Here is a 23,720-nt window from a genome sequence, read left to right as displayed (position 1 = left end):
CACACACACACACACACACACACACACACACACACACACACACACACACACACACACACACACACACACACACACACACACACACACACACACACACACCTCTGAGTTGTTCAAGATTTCATGGAAACAGGTGTTCGCATGGAATGCTGTCAGTAATGGTGGAGAAATATTCACATTTGGCTTTCAACATCTACTTACCTGGGACCAGGGTCCTACTCCCCACTTGACAAAGCAGAGCTGGCGGTTGCAGGGTCGCCGTCCCTCTGGCCTGTCATCATTACAGTACTTGCTGTGGATGGTACGTTGGCCACCGCCGGCGATGGGCTGCAGACAGAGGACAGAGCGGGTCTGGTAGCCAGTCTTCCCACAGGATGAACTACACTCCTCCCAGTCCCCAGTGATCCAACTGGAGATTAGAGAAGACAGACACATCACCATACAGGAGGAGTGGGAATAGAATGACTTACTGAGAAACAACAGGAATATTAACAGATTATATACAGAATTAGTAATACAATAGTCACATAGAACATTCACCGCACGCACGCACGCACGCACGCACGCACGCACGCACGCACCAACACACACACACACACACACACACACACACACACACACACACACACACACACACACACACACACACACACACACACACACACACACACACACACACACACACACACACACACACACACACACACAGACAGACAGACAGACAGACAGACAGACAGACAGACAGACAGACACATAGACACACAGAGACAGACACATAGACACACAGACACACTAATGCATTTACATACACTGGCTGGGAGCACTCTTTCTGGCTGCAGTCTCTGCTGATAGCTCTGGGCTTGTTGATGTTCACACAGAGGGTGCGGTGGACCATCTTCCCATCTGACTTTCTCCTGCAGCCAAACCTTGTGTACTGCTTACCTAAAGAGGGAACAGAGTGTATACACTACCACTCACATCAACAAATCAATCAATCAATCAAATGTATTTTATAAAGCTCTTTCTACATCGGCAGTTTTCAAAAAATGCTTTACATAAACCCAGCCTAAAACCTCTATAAGCAAGCAATGCAGAGGCAGAAGCACCAACAACGTTGGTCAACATCCAAGGTTATTTGACAGTTGAAGACAGGAGGACGTTATATTGTTACCTCCACAGGGCCTCGAGCAGTGAGACCACTTCTTCAGAGCCCACTCAAAGTAGGCTGTGTCCTCCTGCACCAGGTTATTTTCTATGGACGACTGCAGCTCTTCGTGGAGAAAGTACTTGTAGGAGAGAGTAACCTTTGAGTCACCGTGGGAACGCATCTGCGGGATAGAAAAGATACTGTAAATGCCAAAACGATACACTTGTTCACAGCTGAACTCTGATACAAAGGAAAAAGAAGAACTATAACACCTAGTGATTTCTGACAACAACATGCAAACAAAAGAGACAAATCCTGGATGCTACAATAACCAGTCAGTGATGAACAACACAACAGCCATTACTGACTAGTAGTAAGTTATAGAGCAACTTAACATTACAGAAACAACGATATGGTACATGTCTGTAACTACTGTGGATTTTCTGTAAGTAACTCCACATGATGTAAACAGATGCTCTGAGGTTTTAGCCAACAACATGGCTGGATAGTGGATACTTGTTACACAGAGAACATTTCAGGTTGAATTATTTCCTGAAGCTACTGCTATATTTCCATTGGTGAGGTGGTTTTAACTTAAAGTGGATAACGACTAAACCATGATACCAAAAACATTACTGTGGCATATGTAACGGGCAGGCTCTAAACCGCAACACACACACACACACACACACACACACACACACACACACACACACACACACACACACACACACACACACACACACACACACACACACACACACACACACACACACACACACACACACACACACACACACACACACACACACACACATATAGACACGCCACACACACCGTTAGACCAAGAGGAAATTCCCTCTTGGGTTGATGGTGAAAATTATTTTGAAGTGGCAGGAATGGCTACCTCATCCTGTAACCATGAGCCTGACTCATGTCCGCTACACATGTGCACATCAATTCAGGTAATGTCAGTCATTTGTACTAGCCAGGGACCTGAGTGTATACAAATGACTCACCATGACCAGAACAGTGTATCTGAGAGGTCCTGTGGTCTGGATGGTCTCCATGTCGTCATTGTTGTGATACTCCCACTCCACCCCCTTCTCTATCACTGTACGGGACTCTGGGAAGTCGTTCTCATCGTTCAGGAACAGATGACCTGTGGCCTGGTTCTTTACAGCTGAGGCATGGACAACAAGGAGAACAGGATGTTTGGCTGAGCTCTGCTTTTCTCAACTTGGTCATCATGGCAGGGACAAGCCAGAGATATTTGTCATGATTATGATAATGAGCATTAGGGCCTGGATTTACTAAACCTAATCAAGAAGAAAGTTATAGTTGGTATTCCTCAAAAAGGTTTTTGGAAATGTTCTTATGTTATTTCTTAATTTTCTCCTTAAGAAAATAATTGCGAAGAAATTAGATTATTGAGCCAGTATAAATGAGCATCCACTCTGGATCTCTTCCCAGCAGTCCAGATACACTATGGGTAGTCGCCTAAAGTATTCTGTAGTCTCAAACCCAACACAGCCAAAACTTGACTGAAGCAGCAATTCATAACAAACTTCTTTAACCAAGCCAAAGACTACTGATTTATAGAGGCCAACATCCTGGATATTAACGAGCCACTCTGATATTCACAGAAGCAACATAAATAAACCTACCAAGGATGTGAGGAGTTGCCTTGAACTCCTGAATCAACAGATGTCTGGCCCCTCGAGGGATTTCAAGTATCTTGAGGAAACCTGAAACAAACCACAAACAAAATTCAATAGATGAACAACAGTCTCGTCTAGGTATAAAAACAGCTTCAGATACTGAGAAAAGCATCCCTGTGGACGTTGACACGATGTTTCCTATCTGAGATTGTAAATGTGTACGTGTGTGTTGGGGGTGGGGGTCATGTTACTGGACGTGAGGGTAGAAGAAGTTGAGGAGGGGCTCACCTTCTTTTTTAGCGTTCCTAGTGAAGTTCCCCTTGATGATCTTACAGGTGGAGTTGTCTCCACCACAGATGCCACACTTGTCCTCCTGCATGTCTGAGGCTATCTGGTTATCACAGCCCACGTGCTGTAGAGAGATACGAGTCAGTGTATGGGAGTAGAGGATCAGGGAGAGGAGTGGACCTGGATGGGTCAGTGTATGGGAGTAGAGGATCAGGGAGAGGGAGTGGACCTGGATGGGTCAGTGTATGGGAGTAGAGGATCAGGGAGAGGGAGTGGACCTGGATGGGTCAGTGTATGGGAGTATGGGATCAGGGAGAGGAGTGGACCTGGATGGGTCAGTGTATGGGAGTAGAGGATCAGGGAGAGGAGTGGACCTGGATGGGTCAGTGTATGGGAGTATGGGATCAGGGAGAGGAGTGGACCTGGATGGGTCAGTGTATGGGAGTAGAGGATCAGGGAGAGGAGTGAACCTGGATGGGTCAGTGTATGGGAGTAGAGGATCAGGGAGAGGAGTGGACCTGGATGGGTCTGTGTATGGGAGTATGGGATCAGGGAGAGGAGTGGACCTGGATGGGTCAGTGTATGGGAGTATGGGATCAGGGAGAGGAGTGGACCTGGATGGGTCAGTGTATGGGAGTAGAGGATCAGGGAGAGGAGTGGACCTGGATGGGTCAGTGTATGGGAGTGGAGGATCAGGGAGAGGAGTGAACCTGGATGGGTCAGTGTATGGGAGTATGGGATCAGGGAGAGGAGTGGACCTGGATGGGTCAGTGTATGGGAGTATGGGATCAGGGAGAGGAGTGGACCTGGATGGGTCAGTGTATGGGAGTATGGGATCAGGGAGAGGAGTGGACCTGGATGGGTCAGTGTATGGGAGTAGAGGATCAGGGAGAGGGAGTGGACCTGGATGGGTCAGTGTATGGGAGTAGAGGATCAGGGAGAGGGAGTGGACCTGGATGGGTCAGTGTATGGGAGTATGGGATCAGGGAGAGGAGTGGACCTGGATGGGTCAGTGTATGGGAGTAGGGGATCAGGGAGAGGAGTGGACCTGGATGGGTCAGTGTATGGGAGTATGGGATCAGGGAGAGGAGTGGACCTGGATGGGTCAGTGTATGGGAGTAGAGGATCAGGGAGAGGAGTGAACCTGGATGGGTCAGTGTATGGGAGTAGAGGATCAGGGAGAGGAGTGGACCTGGATGGGTCTGTGTATGGGAGTATGGGATCAGGGAGAGGAGTGGACCTGGATGGGTCAGTGTATGGGAGTATGGGATCAGGGAGAGGAGTGGACCTGGATGGGTCAGTGTATGGGAGTAGAGGATCAGGGAAAGGAGTGGACCTGGATGGGTCAGTGTATGGGAGTGGAGGATCAGGGAGAGGAGTGAACCTGGATGGGTCAGTGTATGGGAGTATGGGATCAGGGAGAGGAGTGGACCTGGATGGGTCAGTGTATGGGAGTATGGGATCAGGGAGAGGAGTGGACCTGGATGGGTCAGTGTATGGGAGTATGGGATCAGGGAGAGGAGTGGACCTGGATGGGTCAGTGTATGGGAGTAGAGGATCAGGGAGAGGAGTGAACCTGGATGGGTCAGTGTATGGGAGTATGGGATCAGGGAGAGGAGTGGACCTGGATGGGTCAGTGTATGGGTGTAGAGGATCAGGGAGAGGAGTGAACCTGGATGGGTCAGTGTATGGGAGTAGAGGATCAGGGAGAGGAGTAAACCTGGATGGGTCAGTGTATGGGAGTGGAGGATCAGGGAGAGGAGTGGACCTGGATGGGTCAGTGTATGGGAGTAGAGGATCAGGGAGAGGGAGTGGACCTGGATGGGTCAGTGTATGGGAGTAGAGGATCAGGGAGAGGGAGTGGACCTGGATGGGTCAGTGTATGGGAGTAGAGGATCAGGGAGAGGAGTGGACCTGGATGGGTCAGTGTATGGGAGTAGAGGATCAGGGAGAGGAGTGAACCTGGATGGGTCAGTGTATGGGAGTATGGGATCAGGGAGAGGAGTGGACCTGGATGGGTCAGTGTATGGGAGTAGAGGATCAGGGAGAGGAGTGAACCTGGATGGGTCAGTGTATGGGAGTAGAGGATCAGGGAGAGGAGTGGACCTGGATGGGTCAGTGTATGGGAGTAGAGGATCAGGGAGAGGGAGTGGACCTGGATGGGTCAGTGTATGGGAGTAGAGGATCAGGGAGAGGAGTGGACCTGGATGGGTCAGTGTATGGGAGTAGAGGATCAGGGAGAGGAGTGAACCTGGATGGGTCAGTGTATGGGAGTATGGGATCAGGGTGAGGAGTGGACCTGGATGGGTCAGTGTATGGGAGTAGAGGATCAGGGAGAGGAGTGAACCTGGATGGGTCAGTGTATGGGAGTAGAGGATCAGGGAGAGGAGTGGACCTGGATGGGTCTGTGTATGGGAGTATGGGATCAGGGAGAGGAGTGGACCTGGATGGGTCAGTGTATGGGAGTATGGGATCAGGGAGAGGAGTGGACCTGGATGGGTCAGTGTATGGGAGTAGAGGATCAGGGAGAGGAGTGGACCTGGATGGGTCAGTGTATGGGAGTGGAGGATCAGGGAGAGGAGTGGACCTGGATGGGTCAGTGTATGGGAGTATGGGATCAGGGAGAGGAATGGACCTGGATGGGTCAGTGTATGGGAGTATGGGATCAGGGAGAGGAGTGGACCTGGATGGGTCAGTGTATGGGAGTAGAGGATCAGGGAGAGGAGTGAACCTGGATGGGTCAGTGTATGGGAGTATGGGATCAGGGAGAGGAGTGGACCTGGATGGGTCAGTGTATGGGTGTAGAGGATCAGGGAGAGGAGTGAACCTGGATGGGTCAGTGTATGGGAGTAGAGGATCAGGGAGAGGAGTAAACCTGGATGGGTCAGTGTATGGGAGTGGAGGATCAGGGAGAGGAGTGGACCTGGATGGGCCAGTGTATGGGAGTAGAGGATCAGGGAGAGGAGTGGACCTGGATGGGTCAGTGTATGGGAGTATGGGATCAGGGAGAGGAGTGAACCTGGATGGGTCAGTGTATGGGAGTATGGGATCAGGGAGAGGAGTGGACCTGGATGGGTCAGTGTATGGGAGTAGAGGATCAGGGAGAGGGAGTGGACCTGGATGGGTCAGTGTATGGGAGTAGAGGATCAGGGAGAGGGAGTGGACCTGGATGGGTCAGTGTATGGGAGTAGAGGATCAGGGAGAGGAGTGGACCTGGATGGGTCAGTGTATGGGAGTAGAGGATCAGGGAGAGGAGTGAACCTGGATGGGTCAGTGTATGGGAGTATGGGATCAGGGAGAGGAGTGGACCTGGATGGGTCAGTGTATGGGAGTAGAGGATCAGGGAGAGGAGTGAACCTGGATGGGTCAGTGTATGGGAGTAGAGGATCAGGGAGAGGAGTGGACCTGGATGGGTCAGTGTATGGGAGTAGAGGATCAGGGAGAGGGAGTGGACCTGGATGGGTCAGTGTATGGGAGTAGAGGATCAGGGAGAGGAGTGGACCTGGATGGGTCAGTGTATGGGAGTAGAGGATCAGGGAGAGGAGTGAACCTGGATGGGTCAGTGTATGGGAGTATGGGATCAGGGAGAGGTGTGGACCTGGATGGGTCAGTGTATGGGAGTAGAGGATCAGGGAGAGGAGTGAACCTGGATGGGTCAGTGTATGGGAGTAGAGGATCAGGGAGAGGAGTGGACCTGGATGGGTCTGTGTATGGGAGTATGGGATCAGGGAGAGGAGTGGACCTGGATGGGTCAGTGTATGGGAGTATGGGATCAGGGAGAGGAGTGGACCTGGATGGGTCAGTGTATGGGAGTAGAGGATCAGGGAGAGGAGTGGACCTGGATGGGTCAGTGTATGGGAGTGGAGGATCAGGGAGAGGAGTGGACCTGGATGGGTCAGTGTATGGGAGTATGGGATCAGGGAGAGGAGTGGACCTGGATGGGTCAGTGTATGGGAGTAGAGGATCAGGGAGAGGAGTGAACCTGGATGGGTCAGTGTATGGGAGTATGGGATCAGGGAGAGGAGTGGACCTGGATGGGTCAGTGTATGGGTGTAGAGGATCAGGGAGAGGAGTGAACCTGGATGGGTCAGTGTATGGGAGTAGAGGATCAGGGAGAGGAGTAAACCTGGATGGGTCAGTGTATGGGAGTGGAGGATCAGGGAGAGGAGTGGACCTGGATGGGCCAGTGTATGGGAGTAGAGGATCAGGGAGAGGAGTGGACCTGGATGGGTCAGTGTATGGGAGTATGGGATCAGGGAGAGGAGTGAACCTGGATGGGTCAGTGTATGGGAGTATGGGATCAGGGAGAGGAGTGGACCTGGATTGGTCAGTGTATGTGAGTATGGGATCAGGGAGAGGGAGTGGACCTGGATGGGTCAGTGTATGGGAGTAGAGGATCAGGGAGAGGAGTGAACCTGGATGGGTCAGTGTATGGGAGTAGAGGATCAGGGAGAGGAGTGGACCTGGATGGGTCAGTGTACGGGAGTATGGGATCAGGGAGAGGAGTGGACCTGGATGGGTCAGTGTATGGGAGTAGAGGATCAGGGAGAGGGAGTGGACCTGGATGGGTCAGTGTATGGGAGTAGAGGATCAGGGAGAGGAGTGGACCTGGATGGGTCAGTGTATGGGAGTATGGGATCAGGGAGAGGAGTGGACCTGGATGGTTCAGTGTATGGGAGTATGGGATCAGGGAGAGGAGTGGACCTGGATGGGTCAGTGTATGGGAGTAGAGGATCAGGGAGAGGAGTGAACCTGGATGGGTCAGTGTATGGGAGTATGGGATCAGGGAGAGGAGTGAACCTGGATGGGTCAGTGTATGGGAGTATGGGATCAGGGAGAGGAGTGGACCTGGATGGGTCAGTGTATGGGAGTAGAGGATCAGGGAGAGGAGTGAACCTGGATGGGTCAGTGTATGGGAGTATGGGATCAGGGAGAGGAGTGGACCTGGATGGGTCAGTGTATGGGAGTAGAGGATCAGGGAGAGGAGTGAACCTGGATGGGTCAGTGTATGGGAGTATGGGATCAGGGAGAGGAGTGGACCTGGATGGGTCAGTGTATGGGAGTAGAGGATCAGGGAGAGGAGTGGACCTGGATGGGTCAGTGTATGGGAGTATGGGATCAGGGAGAGGAGTGAACCTGGATGGGTCAGTGTATGGGAGTGGAGGATCAGGGAGAGGGAGTGGACCTGGATGGGTCAGTGTATGGGAGTATGGGATCAGGGAGAGGAGTGAACCTGGATGGGTCAGTGTATGGGAGTGGAGGATCAGGGAGAGGAGTGGACCTGGATGGGTCAGTGTATGGGAGTAGAGGATCAGGGAGAGGAGTGAACCTGGATGGGTCAGTGTATGGGAGTATGGGATCAGGGAGAGGAGTGGACCTGGATGGGTCAGTGTATGGGAGTAGAGGATCAGGGAGAGGAGTGGACCTGGATGGGTCAGTGTATGGGAGTAGAGGATCAGGGAGAGGAGTGAACCTGGATGGGTCAGTGTATGGGAGTATGGGATCGGGGAGAGGAGTGGACCTGGATGGGTCAGTGTATGGGAGTATGGGATCAGGGAGAGGAGTGGACCTGGATGGGTCAGTGTATGGGAGTAGAGGATCAGGGAGAGGAGTGGACCTGGATGGGTCAGTGTATGGGAGTGGAGGATCAGGGAGAGGAGTGGACCTGGATGGGTCAGTGTATGGGAGTATGGGATCAGGGAGAGGAGTGGACCTGGATGGGTCAGTGTATGGGAGTAGAGGATCAGGGAGAGGAGTGAACCTGGATGGGTCAGTGTATGGGAGTATGGGATCAGGGAGAGGAGTGGACCTGGATGGGTCAGTGTATGGGAGTAGAGGATCAGGGAGAGGAGTGAACCTGGATGGGTCAGTGTATGGGAGTATGGGATCAGGGAGAGGAGTGAACCTGGATGGGTCAGTGTATGGGAGTAGAGGATCAGGGAGAGGAGTGAACCTGGATGGGTCAGTGTATGGGAGTATGGGATCAGGGAGAGGAGTGAACCTGAATGGGTCAGTGTATGGGAGTAGAGGATCAGGGAGAGGAGTGGACCTGGATGGGTCAGTGTATGGTAGTATGGGATCAGGGAGAGGAGTGGACCTGGATGGGTCAGTGTATGGGAGTAGAGGATCAGGGAGAGGAGTGGACCTGGATGGGTCAGTGTATGGGAGTATGGGATCAGGGAGAGGAGTGAACCTGGATGGGTCAGTGTATGGGAGTATGGGATCAGGGAGAGGAGTGGACCTGGATGGGTCAGTGTATGGGAGTATGGGATCAGGGAGAGGAGTGAACCTGGATGGGTCAGTGTATGGGAGTATGGGATCAGGGAGAGGAGTGAACCTGGATGGGTCAGTGTATGGGAGTATGGGATCAGGGAGAGGAGTGGACCTGGATGGGTCAGTGTATGGTAGTATGGGATCAGGGAGAGGAGTGGACCTGGATGGGTCAGTGTATGGGAGTAGAGGATCAGGGAGAGGAGTGGACCTGGATGGGTCAGTGTTTGGGAGTAGAGGATCAGGGAGAGGAGTGAACCTGGATGGGTCAGTGTATGGGAGTATGGGATCAGGGAGAGGAGTGGACCTGGATGGGTCAGTGTATGGGAGTAGAGGATCAGGGAGAGGAGTGGACCTGGATGGGTCAGTGTATGGGAGTAGAGGATCAGGGAGAGGAGTGGACCTGGATGGGTCAGTGTTTGGGAGTAGAGGATCAGGGAGAGGAGTGAACCTGGATGGGTCAGTGTATGGGAGTATGGGATCAGGGAGAGGAGTGAACCTGGATGGGTCAGTGTATGGGAGTAGAGGATCAGGGAGAGGAGTGGACCTGGATGGGTCAGTGTATGGGAGTAGAGGATCAGGGAGAGGAGTGGACCTGGATGGGTCAGTGTTTGGGAGTAGAGGATCAGGGAGAGGAGTGGACCTGGATGGGTCAGTGTATGGGAGTATGGGATCAGGGAGAGGAGTGGACCTGGATGGGTCAGTGTATGGGAGTAGAGGATCAGGGAGAGGAGTGGACCTGGATGGGTCAGTGTATGGGAGTGGAGGATCAGGGAGAGGAGTGGACCTGGATGGGTCAGTGTATGGGAGTATGGGATCAGGGAGAGGAGTGGACCTGGATGGGTCAGTGTATGGGAGTAGAGGATCAGGGAGAGGAGTGAACCTGGATGGGTCAGTGTATGGGAGTATGGGATCAGGGAGAGGAGTGGACCTGGATGGGTCAGTGTATGGGAGTAGAGGATCAGGGAGAGGAGTGAACCTGGATGGGTCAGTGTATGGGAGTATGGGATCAGGGAGAGGAGTGAACCTGGATGGGTCAGTGTATGGGAGTAGAGGATCAGGGAGAGGAGTGAACCTGGATGGGTCAGTGTATGGGAGTATGGGATCAGGGAGAGGAGTGAACCTGAATGGGTCAGTGTATGGGAGTAGAGGATCAGGGAGAGGAGTGGACCTGGATGGGTCAGTGTATGGTAGTATGGGATCAGGGAGAGGAGTGGACCTGGATGGGTCAGTGTATGGGAGTAGAGGATCAGGGAGAGGAGTGGACCTGGATGGGTCAGTGTATGGGAGTATGGGATCAGGGAGAGGAGTGAACCTGGATGGGTCAGTGTATGGGAGTATGGGATCAGGGAGAGGAGTGGACCTGGATGGGTCAGTGTATGGGAGTATGGGATCAGGGAGAGGAGTGAACCTGGATGGGTCAGTGTATGGGAGTATGGGATCAGGGAGAGGAGTGAACCTGGATGGGTCAGTGTATGGGAGTATGGGATCAGGGAGAGGAGTGGACCTGGATGGGTCAGTGTATGGTAGTATGGGATCAGGGAGAGGAGTGGACCTGGATGGGTCAGTGTATGGGAGTAGAGGATCAGGGAGAGGAGTGGACCTGGATGGGTCAGTGTTTGGGAGTAGAGGATCAGGGAGAGGAGTGAACCTGGATGGGTCAGTGTATGGGAGTATGGGATCAGGGAGAGGAGTGGACCTGGATGGGTCAGTGTATGGGAGTAGAGGATCAGGGAGAGGAGTGGACCTGGATGGGTCAGTGTATGGGAGTAGAGGATCAGGGAGAGGAGTGGACCTGGATGGGTCAGTGTTTGGGAGTAGAGGATCAGGGAGAGGAGTGAACCTGGATGGGTCAGTGTATGGGAGTATGGGATCAGGGAGAGGAGTGAACCTGGATGGGTCAGTGTATGGGAGTAGAGGATCAGGGAGAGGAGTGGACCTGGATGGGTCAGTGTATGGGAGTAGAGGATCAGGGAGAGGAGTGGACCTGGATGGGTCAGTGTTTGGGAGTAGAGGATCAGGGAGAGGAGTGGACCTGGATGGGTCAGTGTATGGGAGTATGGGATCAGGGAGAGGAGTGGACCTGGATGGGTCAGTGTATGGGAGTAGAGGATCAGGGAGAGGAGTGGACCTGGATGGGTCAGTGTATGGGAGTGGAGGATCAGGGAGAGGAGTGGACCTGGATGGGTCAGTGTATGGGAGTATGGGATCAGGGAGAGGAGTGGACCTGGATGGGTCAGTGTATGGGAGTATGGGATCAGGGAGAGGAGTGAACCTGGATGGGTCAGTGTATGGGAGTATGGGATCAGGGAGAGGAGTGAACCTGGATGGGTCAGTGTATGGGAGTAGAGGATCAGGGAGAGGGAGTGGACCTGGATGGGTCAGTGTATGGGAGTAGAGGATCAGGGAGAGGAGTGGACCTGGATGGGTCAGTGTATGGGAGTAGAGGATCAGGGAGAGGAGTGAACCTGGATGGGTCAGTGTATGGGAGTAGAGGATCAGGGAGAGGAGTGGACCTGGATGGGTCAGTGTACGGGAGTAGAGGATCAGGGAGAGGAGTGGACCTGGATGGGTCAGTGTATGGGAGTAGAGGATCAGGGAGAGGAGTGGACCTGGATGGGTCAGTGTATGGGAGTAGAGGATCAGGGAGAGGAGTGGACCTGGATGGGTCAGTGTATGGGAGTATGGGATCAGGGAGAGGAGTGGACCTGGATGGGTCAGTGTATGGGAGTATGGGATCAGGGAGAGGAGTGAACCTGGATGGGTCAGTGTATGGGAGTATGGGATCAGGGAGAGGAGTGGACCTGGATGGGTCAGTGTATGGGAGTAGAGGATCAGGGAGAGGGAGTGGACCTGGATGGGTCAGTGTATGGGAGTAGAGGATCAGGGAGAGGAGTGAACCTGGATGGGTCAGTGTATGGGAGTAGAGGATCAGGGAGAGGAGTGGACCTGGATGGGTCAGTGTATGGGAGTAGAGGATCAGGGAGAGGAGTGGACCTGGATGGGTCAGTGTATGGGAGTATAGGATCAGGGAGAGGAGTGGACCTGGATGGGTCAGTGTATGGGAGTAGAGGATCAGGGAGAGGAGTGGACCTGGATGGGTCAGTGTATGGGAGTATGGGATCAGGGAGAGGAGTGGACCTGGATGGGTCAGTGTATGGGAGTATGGGATCAGGGAGAGGAGTGAACCTGGATGGGTCAGTGTATGGGAGTATGGGATCAGGGAGAGGAGTGGACCTGGATGGGTCAGTGTATGGGAGTAGAGGATCAGGGAGAGGAGTGAACCTGGATGGGTCAGTGTATGGGAGTATGGGATCAGGGAGAGGAGTGAACCTGGATGGGTCAGTGTATGGGAGTGGAGGATCAGGGAGAGGAGTGGACCTGGATGGGTCAGTGTATGGGAGTAGAGGTTCAGGGAGAGGAGTGAACCTGGATGGGTCAGTGTATGGGAGTAGAGGATCAGGGAGAGGAGTGGACCTGGATGGGTCAGTGTATGGGAGTAGAGGATCAGGGAGAGGAGTGGACCTGGATGGGTCAGTGTATGGGAGTAGAGGATCAGGGAGAGGAGTGAACCTGGATGGGTCAGTGTATGGGAGTATGGGATCAGGGAGAGGAGTGGACCTGGATGGGTCAGTGTATGGGAGTATGGGATCAGGGAGAGGAGTGGACCTGGATGGGTCAGTGTATGGGAGTAGAGGATCAGGGAGAGGAGTGGACCTGGATGGGTCAGTGTATGGGAGTGGAGGATCAGGGAGAGGAGTGGACCTGGATGGGTCAGTGTATGGGAGTATGGGATCAGGGAGAGGAGTGGACCTGGGTGGGTCAGTGTATGGGAGTAGAGGATCAGGGAGAGGAGTGAACCTGGATGGGTCAGTGTATGGGAGTATGGGATCAGGGAGAGGAGTGGACCTGGATGGGTCAGTGTATGGTAGTATGGGATCAGGGAGAGGAGTGGACCTGGATGGGTCAGTGTATGGGAGTAGAGGATCAGGGAGAGGAGTGGACCTGGATGGGTCAGTGTTTGGGAGTAGAGGATCAGGGAGAGGAGTGAACCTGGATGGGTCAGTGTATGGGAGTATGGGATCAGGGAGAGGAGTGGACCTGGATGGGTCAGTGTATGGGAGTAGAGGATCAGGGAGAGGCGTGGACCTGGATGGGTCAGTGTATGGGAGTAGAGAATCAGGGAGAGGAGTGGACCTGGATGGGTCAGTGTTTGGGAGTAGAGGATCAGGGAGAGGAGTGAACCTGGATGGGTCAGTGTATGGGAGTATGGGATCAGGGAGAGGAGTGAACCTGGATGGGTCAGTGTATGGGAGTAGAGGATCAGGGAGAGGAGTGGACCTGGATGGGTCAGTGTATGGGAGTAGAGGATCAGGGAGAGGAGTGGACCTGGATGGGTCAGTGTTTGGGAGTAGAGGATCAGGGAGAGGAGTGGACCTGGATGGGTCAGTGTATGGGAGTATGGGATCAGGGAGAGGAGTGGACCTGGATGGGTCAGTGTATGGGAGTAGAGGATCAGGGAGAGGAGTGGACCTGGATGGGTCAGTGTATGGGAGTGGAGGATCAGGGAGAGGAGTGGACCTGGATGGGTCAGTGTATGGGAGTATGGGATCAGGGAGAGGAGTGGACCTGGATGGGTCAGTGTATGGGAGTATGGGATCAGGGAGAGGAGTGAACCTGGATGGGTCAGTGTATGGGAGTATGGGATCAGGGAGAGGAGTGAACCTGGATGGGTCAGTGTATGGGAGTAGAGGATCAGGGAGAGGGAGTGGACCTGGATGGGTCAGTGTATGGGAGTAGAGGATCAGGGAGAGGAGTGGACCTGGATGGGTCAGTGTATGGGAGTAGAGGATCAGGGAGAGGAGTGAACCTGGATGGGTCAGTGTATGGGAGTAGAGGATCAGGGAGAGGAGTGGACCTGGATGGGTCAGTGTACGGGAGTAGAGGATCAGGCAGAGGAGTGGACCTGGATGGGGTCAGTGTATGGGAGTAGAGGATCAGGGAGAGGAGTGGACCTGGATGGGTCAGTGTATGGGAGTAGAGGATCAGGGAGAGGAGTGGACCTGGATGGGTCAGTGTATGGGAGGATGGGATCAGGGAGAGGAGGGGACCTGGATGGGTCAGTGTATGGGAGTATGGGATCAGGGAGAGGAGTGAACCTGGATGGGTCAGTGTATGGGAGTATGGGATCAGTGAGAGGAGTGGACCTGGATGGGTCAGTGTATGGGAGTAGAGGATCAGGGAGAGGGAGTGGACCTGGATGGGTCAGTGTATGGGAGTAGAGGATCAGGGAGAGGAGTGAACCTGGATGGGTCAGTGTATGGGAGTAGAGGATCAGGGAGAGGAGTGGACCTGGATGGGTCAGTGTATGGGAGTAGAGGATCAGGGAGAGGAGTGGACCTGGATGGGTCAGTGTATGGGAGTAGAGGATCAGGGAGAGGAGTGGACCTGGATGGGTCAGTGTATGGGAGTAGAGGATCAGGGAGAGGAGTGGACCTGGATGGGTCAGTGTATGGGAGTATGGGATCAGGGAGAGGAGTGGACCTGGATGGGTCAGTGTAAGGGAGTATGGGATCAGGGAGAGGAGTGAACCTGGATGGGTCAGTGTATGGGAGTATGGGATCAGGGAGAGGAGTGGACCTGGATGGGTCAGTGTATGGGAGTAGAGGATCAGGGAGAGGAGTGAACCTGGATGGGTCAGTGTATGGGAGTATGGGATCAGGGAGAGGAGTGGACCTGGATGGGTCAGTGTATGGGAGTAGAGGATCAGGGAGAGGAGTGAACCTGGATGGGTCAGTGTATGGGAGTATGGGATCAGGGAGAGGAGTGGACCTGGATGGGTCAGTGTATGGGAGTAGAGGATCAGGGAGAGGAGTGGACCTGGATGGGTCAGTGTATGGGAGTATGGGATCAGGGAGAGGAGTGAACCTGGATGGGTCAGTGTATGGGAGTATGGGATCAGGGAGAGGAGTGGACCTGGATGGGTCAGTGTATGGGAGTAGAGGATCAGGGAGAGGAGTGAACCTGGATGGGTCAGTGTATGGGAGTATGGGATCAGGGAGAGGAGTGGACCTGGATGGGTCAGTGTATGGGAGTAGAGGATCAGGGAGAGGAGTGAACCTGGATGGGTCAGTGTATGGGAGTATGGGATCAGGGAGAGGAGTGGACCTGGATGGGTCAGTGTATGGGAGTAGAGGATCAGGGAGAGGAGTGGACCTGGATGGGTCAGTGTATGGGAGTATGGGATCAGGGAGAGGAGTGAACCTGGATGGGTCAGTGTATGGGAGTGGAGGATCAGGGAGAGGGAGTGGACCTGGATGGGTCAGTGTATGGGAGTATGGGATCAGGGAGAGGAGTGAACCTGGATGGGTCAGTGTATGGGAGTGGAGGATCAGGGAGAGGAGTGGACCTGGATGGGTCAGTGTATGGGAGTAGAGGATCAGGGAGAGGAGTGAACCTGGATGGGTCAGTGTATGGGAGTAGAGGATCAGGGAGAGGAGTGGACCTGGATGGGTCAGTGTATGGGAGTAGAGGATCAGGGAGAGGAGTGGACCTGGATGGGTCAGTGTATGGGAGTAGAGGATCAGGGAGAGGAGTGAACCTGGATGGGTCAGTGTATGGGAGTATGGGATCAGGGAGAGGAGTGGACCTGGATGGGTCAGTGTATGGGAGTATGGGATCAGGGAGAGGAGTGGACCTGGATGGGTCAGTGTATGGGAGTAGAGGATCAGGGAGAGGAGTGGACCTGGAGGGGTCAGTGTATGGGAGTGGAGGATCAGGGAGAGGAGTGGACCTGGATGGGTCAGTGTATGGGAGTATGGGATCAGGGAGAGGAGTGGACCTGGATGGGTCAGTGTATGGGAGTAGAGGATCAGGGAGAGGAGTGAACCTGGATGGGTCAGTGTATGGGAGTATGGGATCAGGGAGAGGAGTGGACCTGGATGGGTCAGTGTATGGGAGTATGGGATCAGGGAGAGGAGTGAACCTGGATGGGTCAGTGTATGGGAGTATGGGATCAGGGAGAGGAGTGAACCTGGATGGGTCAGTGTATGGGAGTAGAGGATCAGGGAGAGGGAGTGGACCTGGATGGGTCAGTGTATGGGAGTAGAGGATCAGGGAGAGGAGTGGACCTGGATGGGTCAGTGTATGGGAGTAGAGGATCAGGGAGAGGAGTGAACCTGGATGGGTCAGTGTATGGGAGTAGAGGATCAGGGAGAGGAGTGGACCTGGATGGGTCAGTGTACGGGAGTAGAGGATCAGGGAGAGGAGTGGACCTGGATGGGTCAGTGTATGGGAGTAGAGGATCAGGGAGAGGAGTGGACCTGGATGGGTCAGTGTATGGGAGTAGAGGATCAGGGAGAGGAGTGGACCTGGATGGGTCAGTGTATGGGAGTATGGGATCAGGGAGAGGAGTGGACCTGGATGGGTCAGTGTATGGGAGTATGGGATCAGGGAGAGGAGTGAACCTGGATGGGTCAGTGTATGGGAGTATGGGATCAGGGAGAGGAGTGGACCTGGATGGGTCAGTGTATGGGAGTAGAGGATCAGGGAGAGGGAGTGGACCTGGATGGGTCAGTGTATGGGAGTAGAGGATCAGGGAGAGGAGTGAACCTGGATGGGTCAGTGTATGGGAGTAGAGGATCAGGGAGAGGAGTGGACCAGGATGGGTCAGTGTATGGGAGTAGAGGATCAGGGAGAGGAGTGGACCTGGATGGGTCAGTGTATGGGAGTATAGGATCAGGGAGAGGAGTGGACCTGGATGGGTCAGTGTATGGGAGTAGAGGATCAGGGAGAGGAGTGGACCTGGATGGGTCAGTGTATGGGAGTATGGGATCAGGGAGAGGAGTGGACCTGGATGGGTCAGTGTATGGGAGTATGGGATCAGGGAGAGGAGTGAACCTGGATGGGTCAGTGTATGGGAGTATGGGATCAGGGAGAGGAGTGGACCTGGATGGGTCAGTGTATGGGAGTAGAGGATCAGGGAGAGGAGTGAACCTGGATGGGTCAGTGTATGGGAGTATGGGATCAGGGAGAGGAGTGAACCTGGATGGGTCAGTGTATGGGAGTGGAGGATCAGGGAGAGGAGTGGACCTGGATGGGTCAGTGTATGGGAGTAGAGGTTCAGGGAGAGGAGTGAACCTGGATGGGTCAGTGTATGGGAGTAGAGGATCAGGGAGAGGAGTGGACCTGGATGGGTCAGTGTATGGGAGTAGAGGATCAGGGAGAGGAGTGGACCTGGATGGGTCAGTGTATGGGAGTATGGGATCAGGGAGAGGAGTGGACCTGGATGGGTCAGTGTATGGGAGTATGGGATCAGGGAGAGGAGTGAACCTGGATGGGTCAGTGTATGGGAGTATGGGATCAGGGAGAGGAGTGGACCTGGATGGGTCAGTGTATGGGAGTAGAGGATCAGGGAGAGGGAGTGGACCTGGATGGGTCAGTGTATGGGAGTAGAGGATCAGGGAGAGGAGTGAACCTGGATGGGTCAGTGTATGGGAGTAGAGGATCAGGGAGAGGAGTGGACCAGGATGGGTCAGTGTATGGGAGTAGAGGATCAGGGAGAGGAGTGGACCTGGATGGGTCAGTGTATGGGAGTATAGGATCAGGGAGAGGAGTGGACCTGGATGGGTCAGTGTATGGGAGTAGAGGATCAGGGAGAGGAGTGGACCTGGATGGGTCAGTGTATGGGAGTATGGGATCAGGGAGAGGAGTGGACCTGGATGGGTCAGTGTATGGGAGTATGGGATCAGGGAGAGGAGTGAACCTGGATGGGTCAGTGTATGGGAGTATGGGATCAGGGAGAGGAGTGGACCTGGATGGGTCAGTGTATGGGAGTAGAGGATCAGGGAGAGGAGTGAACCTGGATGGGTCAGTGTATGGGAGTATGGGATCAGGGAGAGGAGTGAACCTGGATGGGTCAGTGTATGGGAGTGGAGGATCAGGGAGAGGAGTGGACCTGGATGGGTCAGTGTATGGGAGTAGAGGTTCAGGGAGAGGAGTGAACCTGGATGGGTCAGTGTATGGGAGTAGAGGATCAGGGAGAGGAGTGGACCTGGATGGGTCAGTGTATGGGAGTAGAGGATCAGGGAGAGGAGTGAACCTGGATGGGTCAGTGTATGGGAGTATGGGATCAGGGAGAGGAGTGGACCTGGATGGGTCAGTGTATGGGAGTAGAGGATCAGGGAGAGGAGTGGACCTGGATGGGTCAGTGTATGGGAGTATGGGATCAGGGAGAGGAGTGAACCTGGATGGGTCAGTGTATGGGAGTATGGGATCAGGGAGAGGAGTGGACCTGGATGGGTCAGTGTATGGGAGTAGAGGATCAGGGAGAGGAGTGAACCTGGATGGGTCAGTGTATGGGAGTATGGGATCAGGGAGAGGAGTGGACCTGGATGGGTCAGTGTATGGGAGTAGAGGATCAGGGAGAGGAGTGGACCTGGATGGGTCAGTGTATGGGAGTATGGGATCAGGGAGAGGAGTGGACCTGGATGGGTCAGTGTATGGGAGTAGAGGATCAGGGAGAGGAGTGGACCTGGATGGGTCAGTGTATGGGAGTATGGGATCAGGGAGAGGAGTGAACCTGGATGGGTCAGTGTATGGGAGTGGAGGATCAGGGAGAGGGAGTGGACCTGGATGGGTCAGTGTATGGGAGTATGGGATCAGGGAGAGGAGTGAACCTGGATGGGTCAGTGTATGGGAGTGGAGGATCAGGGAGAGGAGTGGACCTGGATGGGTCAGTGTATGGGAGTAGAGGATCAGGGAGAGGAGTGAACCTGGATGGGTCAGTGTATGGGAGTAGAGGATCAGGGAGAGGAGTGGACCTGGATGGGTCAGTGTATGGGAGTAGAGGATCAGGGAGAGGAGTGGACCTGGATGGGTCAGTGTATGGGAGTAGAGGATCAGGGAGAGGAGTGAACCTGGATGGGTCAGTGTATGGGAGTATGGGATCAGGGAGAGGAGTGGACCTGGATGGGTCAGTGTATGGGAGTATGGGATCAGGGAGAGGAGTGGACCTGGATGGGTCAGTGTATGGGAGTAGAGGATCAGGGAGAGGAGTGGACCTGGAGGGGTCAGTGTATGGGAGTGGAGGATCAGGGAGAGGAGTGGACCTGGATGGGTCAGTGTATGGGAGTATGGGATCAGGGAGAGGAGTGGACCTGGATGGGTCAGTGTATGGGAGTAGAGGATCAGGGAGAGGAGTGAACCTGGATGGGTCAGTGTATGGGAGTATGGGATCAGGGAGAGGAGTGGACCTGGATGGGTCAGTGTATGGGAGTATGGGATCAGGGAGAGGAGTGAACCTGGATGGGTCAGTGTATGGGAGTATGGGATCAGGGAGAGGAGTGAACCTGGATGGGTCAGTGTATGGGAGTAGAGGATCAGGGAGAGGGAGTGGACCTGGATGGGTCAGTGTATGGGAGTAGAGGATCAGGGAGAGGAGTGGACCTGGATGGGTCAGTGTATGGGAGTAGAGGATCAGGGAGAGGAGTGAACCTGGATGGGTCAGTGTATGGGAGTAGAGGATCAGGGAGAGGAGTGGACCTGGATGGGTCAGTGTACGGGAGTAGAGGATCAGGGAGAGGAGTGGACCTGGATGGGTCAGTGTATGGGAGTAGAGGATCAGGGAGAGGAGTGGACCTGGATGGGTCAGTGTATGGGAGTAGAGGATCAGGGAGAGGAGTGGACCTGGATGGGTCAGTGTATGGGAGTATGGGATCAGGGAGAGGAGTGGACCTGGATGGGTCAGTGTATGGGAGTATGGGATCAGGGAGAGGAGTGAACCTGGATGGGTCAGTGTATGGGAGTATGGGATCAGGGAGAGGAGTGGACCTGGATGGGTCAGTGTATGGGAGTAGAGGATCAGGGAGAGGGAGTGGACCTGGATGGGTCAGTGTATGGGAGTAGAGGATCAGGGAGAGGAGTGAACCTGGATGGGTCAGTGTATGGGAGTAGAGGATCAGGGAGAGGAGTGGACCAGGATGGGTCAGTGTATGGGAGTAGAGGATCAGGGAGAGGAGTGGACCTGGATGGGTCAGTGTATGGGAGTATAGGATCAGGGAGAGGAGTGGACCTGGATGGGTCAGTGTATGGGAGTAGAGGATCAGGGAGAGGAGTGGACCTGGATGGGTCAGTGTATGGGAGTATGGGATCAGGGAGAGGAGTGGACCTGGATGGGTCAGTGTATGGGAGTATGGGATCAGGGAGAGGAGTGAACCTGGATGGGTCAGTGTATGGGAGTATGGGATCAGGGAGAGGAGTGGACCTGGATGGGTCAGTGTATGGGAGTAGAGGATCAGGGAGAGGAGTGAACCTGGATGGGTCAGTGTATGGGAGTATGGGATCAGGGAGAGGAGTGAACCTGGATGGGTCAGTGTATGGGAGTGGAGGATCAGGGAGAGGAGTGGACCTGGATGGGTCAGTGTATGGGAGTAGAGGTTCAGGGAGAGGAGTGAACCTGGATGGGTCAGTGTATGGGAGTAGAGGATCAGGGAGAGGAGTGGACCTGGATGGGTCAGTGTATGGGAGTAGAGGATCAGGGAGAGGAGTGGACCTGGATGGGTCAGTGTATGGGAGTAGAGGATCAGGGAGAGGAGTGAACCTGGATGGGTCAGTGTATGGGAGTATGGGATCAGGGAGAGGAGTGGACCTGGATGGGTCAGTGTATGGGAGTATGGGATCAGGGAGAGGAGTGGACCTGGATGGGTCAGTGTATGGGAGTAGAGGATCAGGGAGAGGAGTGGACCTGGATGGGTCAGTGTATGGGAGTGGAGGATCAGGGAGAGGAGTGGACCTGGATGGGTCAGTGTATGGGAGTATGGGATCAGGGAGAGGAGTGGACCTGGGTGGGTCAGTGTATGGGAGTAGAGGATCAGGGAGAGGAGTGAACCTGGATGGGTCAGTGTATGGGAGTATGGGATCAGGGAGAGGAGTGGACCTGGATGGGTCAGTGTATGGGAGTATGGGATCAGGGAGAGGGAGTGGACCTGGATGGGTCAGTGTATGGGAGTAGAGGATCAGGGAGAGGAGTGAACCTGGATGGGTCAGTGTATGGGAGTAGAGGATCAGGGAGAGGAGTGGACCTGGATGGGTCAGTGTACGGGAGTATGGGATCAGGGAGAGGAGTGGACCTGGATGGGTCAGTGTATGGGAGTAGAGGATCAGGGAGAGGGAGTGGACCTGGATGGGTCAGTGTATGGGAGTAGAGGATCAGGGAGAGGAGTGGACCTGGATGGGTCAGTGTATGGGAGTATGGGATCAGGGAGAGGAGTGGACCTGGATGGTTCAGTGTATGGGAGTATGGGATCAGGGAGAGGAGTGGACCTGGATGGGTCAGTGTATGGGAGTAGAGGATCAGGGAGAGGAGTGAACCTGGATGGGTCAGTGTATGGGAGTATGGGATCAGGGAGAGGAGTGAACCTGGATGGGTCAGTGTATGGGAGTATGGGATCAGGGAGAGGAGTGGACCTGGATGGGTCAGTGTATGGGAGTAGAGGATCAGGGAGAGGAGTGAACCTGGATGGGTCAGTGTATGGGAGTATGGGATCAGGGAGAGGAGTGGACCTGGATGGGTCAGTGTATGGGAGTAGAGGATCAGGGAGAGGAGTGAACCTGGATGGGTCAGTGTATGGGAGTATGGGATCAGGGAGAGGAGTGGACCTGGATGGGTCAGTGTATGGGAGTAGAGGATCAGGGAGAGGAGTGGACCTGGATGGGTCAGTGTATGGGAGTATGGGATCAGGGAGAGGAGTGAACCTGGATGGGTCAGTGTATGGGAGTGGAGGATCAGGGAGAGGGAGTGGACCTGGATGGGTCAGTGTATGGGAGTATGGGATCAGGGAGAGGAGTGAACCTGGATGGGTCAGTGTATGGGAGTGGAGGATCAGGGAGAGGAGTGGACCTGGATGGGTCAGTGTATGGGAGTAGAGGATCAGGGAGAGGAGTGAACCTGGATGGGTCAGTGTATGGGAGTATGGGATCAGGGAGAGGAGTGGACCTGGATGGGTCAGTGTATGGGAGTAGAGGATCAGGGAGAGGAGTGGACCTGGATGGGTCAGTGTATGGGAGTAGAGGATCAGGGAGAGGAGTGAACCTGGATGGGTCAGTGTATGGGAGTATGGGATCAGGGAGAGGAGTGGACCTGGATGGGTCAGTGTATGGGAGTATGGGATCAGGGAGAGGAGTGGACCTGGATGGGTCAGTGTATGGGAGTAGAGGATCAGGGAGAGGAGTGGACCTGGATGGGTCAGTGTATGGGAGTGGAGGATCAGGGAGAGGAGTGGACCTGGATGGGTCAGTGTATGGGAGTATGGGATCAGGGAGAGGAGTGGACCTGGATGGGTCAGTGTATGGGAGTAGAGGATCAGGGAGAGGAGTGAACCTGGATGGGTCAGTGTATGGGAGTATGGGATCAGGGAGAGGAGTGGACCTGGATGGGTCAGTGTATGGGAGTAGAGGATCAGGGAGAGGAGTGAACCTGGATGGGTCAGTGTATGGGAGTATGGGATCAGGGAGAGGAGTGAACCTGGATGGGTCAGTGTATGGGAGTAGAGGATCAGGGAGAGGAGTGAACCTGGAAGGGTCAGTGTATGGGAGTATGGGATCAGGGAGAGGAGTGAACCTGAATGGGTCAGTGTATGGGAGTAGAGGATCAGGGAGAGGAGTGGACCTGGATGGGTCAGTGTATGGTAGTATGGGATCAGGGAGAGGAGTGGACCTGGATGGGTCAGTGTATGGGAGTAGAGGATCAGGGAGAGGAGTGGACCTGGATGGGTCAGTGTATGGGAGTATGGGATCAGGGAGAGGAGTGAACCTGGATGGGTCAGTGTATGGGAGTATGGGATCAGGGAGAGGAGTGGACCTGGATGGGTCAGTGTATGGGAGTATGGGATCAGGGAGAGGAGTGAACCTGGATGGGTCAGTGTATGGGAGTATGGGATCAGGGAGAGGAGTGAACCTGGATGGGTCAGTGTATGGGAGTATGGGATCAGGGAGAGGAGTGGACCTGGATGGGTCAGTGTATGGTAGTATGGGATCAGGGAGAGGAGTGGACCTGGATGGGTCAGTGTATGGGAGTAGAGGATCAGGGAGAGGAGTGGACCTGGATGGGTCAGTGTTTGGGAGTAGAGGATCAGGGAGAGGAGTGAACCTGGATGGGTCAGTGTATGGGAGTATGGGATCAGGGAGAGGAGTGGACCTGGATGGGTCAGTGTATGGGAGTAGAGGATCAGGGAGAGGAGTGGACCTGGATGGGTCAGTGTATGGGAGTAGAGGATCAGGGAGAGGAGTGGACCTGGATGGGTCAGTGTTTGGGAGTAGAGGATCAGGGAGAGGAGTGAACCTGGATGGGTCAGTGTATG

The 23,720-nt window shown here is 54.3% G+C and overlaps 1 protein-coding gene across 2 annotated transcripts in view; it reads right to left on the bottom strand.

Moving 5' to 3' along the window:
• LOC139552738 (A disintegrin and metalloproteinase with thrombospondin motifs 2-like) overlaps nucleotides 1–23,720 on the bottom strand; it is a 112,778-nt gene that overhangs the window by 4,796 nt on the left and 84,262 nt on the right. For both annotated transcript variants that reach the window (XM_071364764.1, XM_071364765.1), the window contains exons 14-19: nucleotides 3,094–3,217; nucleotides 2,812–2,892; nucleotides 2,164–2,327; nucleotides 1,169–1,325; nucleotides 807–939; nucleotides 199–406 (exon numbers count right to left, since the gene is read on the bottom strand). In XM_071364764.1, the coding sequence (XP_071220865.1) occupies nucleotides 199–406; nucleotides 807–939; nucleotides 1,169–1,325; nucleotides 2,164–2,327; nucleotides 2,812–2,892; nucleotides 3,094–3,217 (867 nt within the window). The remainder of the gene's footprint in view (nucleotides 1–198; nucleotides 407–806; nucleotides 940–1,168; nucleotides 1,326–2,163; nucleotides 2,328–2,811; nucleotides 2,893–3,093; nucleotides 3,218–23,720) is intronic.

The sequence above is a fragment of the Salvelinus alpinus genome, chromosome 24, assembly GCF_045679555.1.
Source record: "Salvelinus alpinus chromosome 24, SLU_Salpinus.1, whole genome shotgun sequence".
Taxonomy (NCBI): domain Eukaryota; kingdom Metazoa; phylum Chordata; class Actinopteri; order Salmoniformes; family Salmonidae; genus Salvelinus; species Salvelinus alpinus.
Note: the sequence above shows the minus strand (reverse complement) of the source record. Positions and strands in the feature narration are given on the sequence as shown.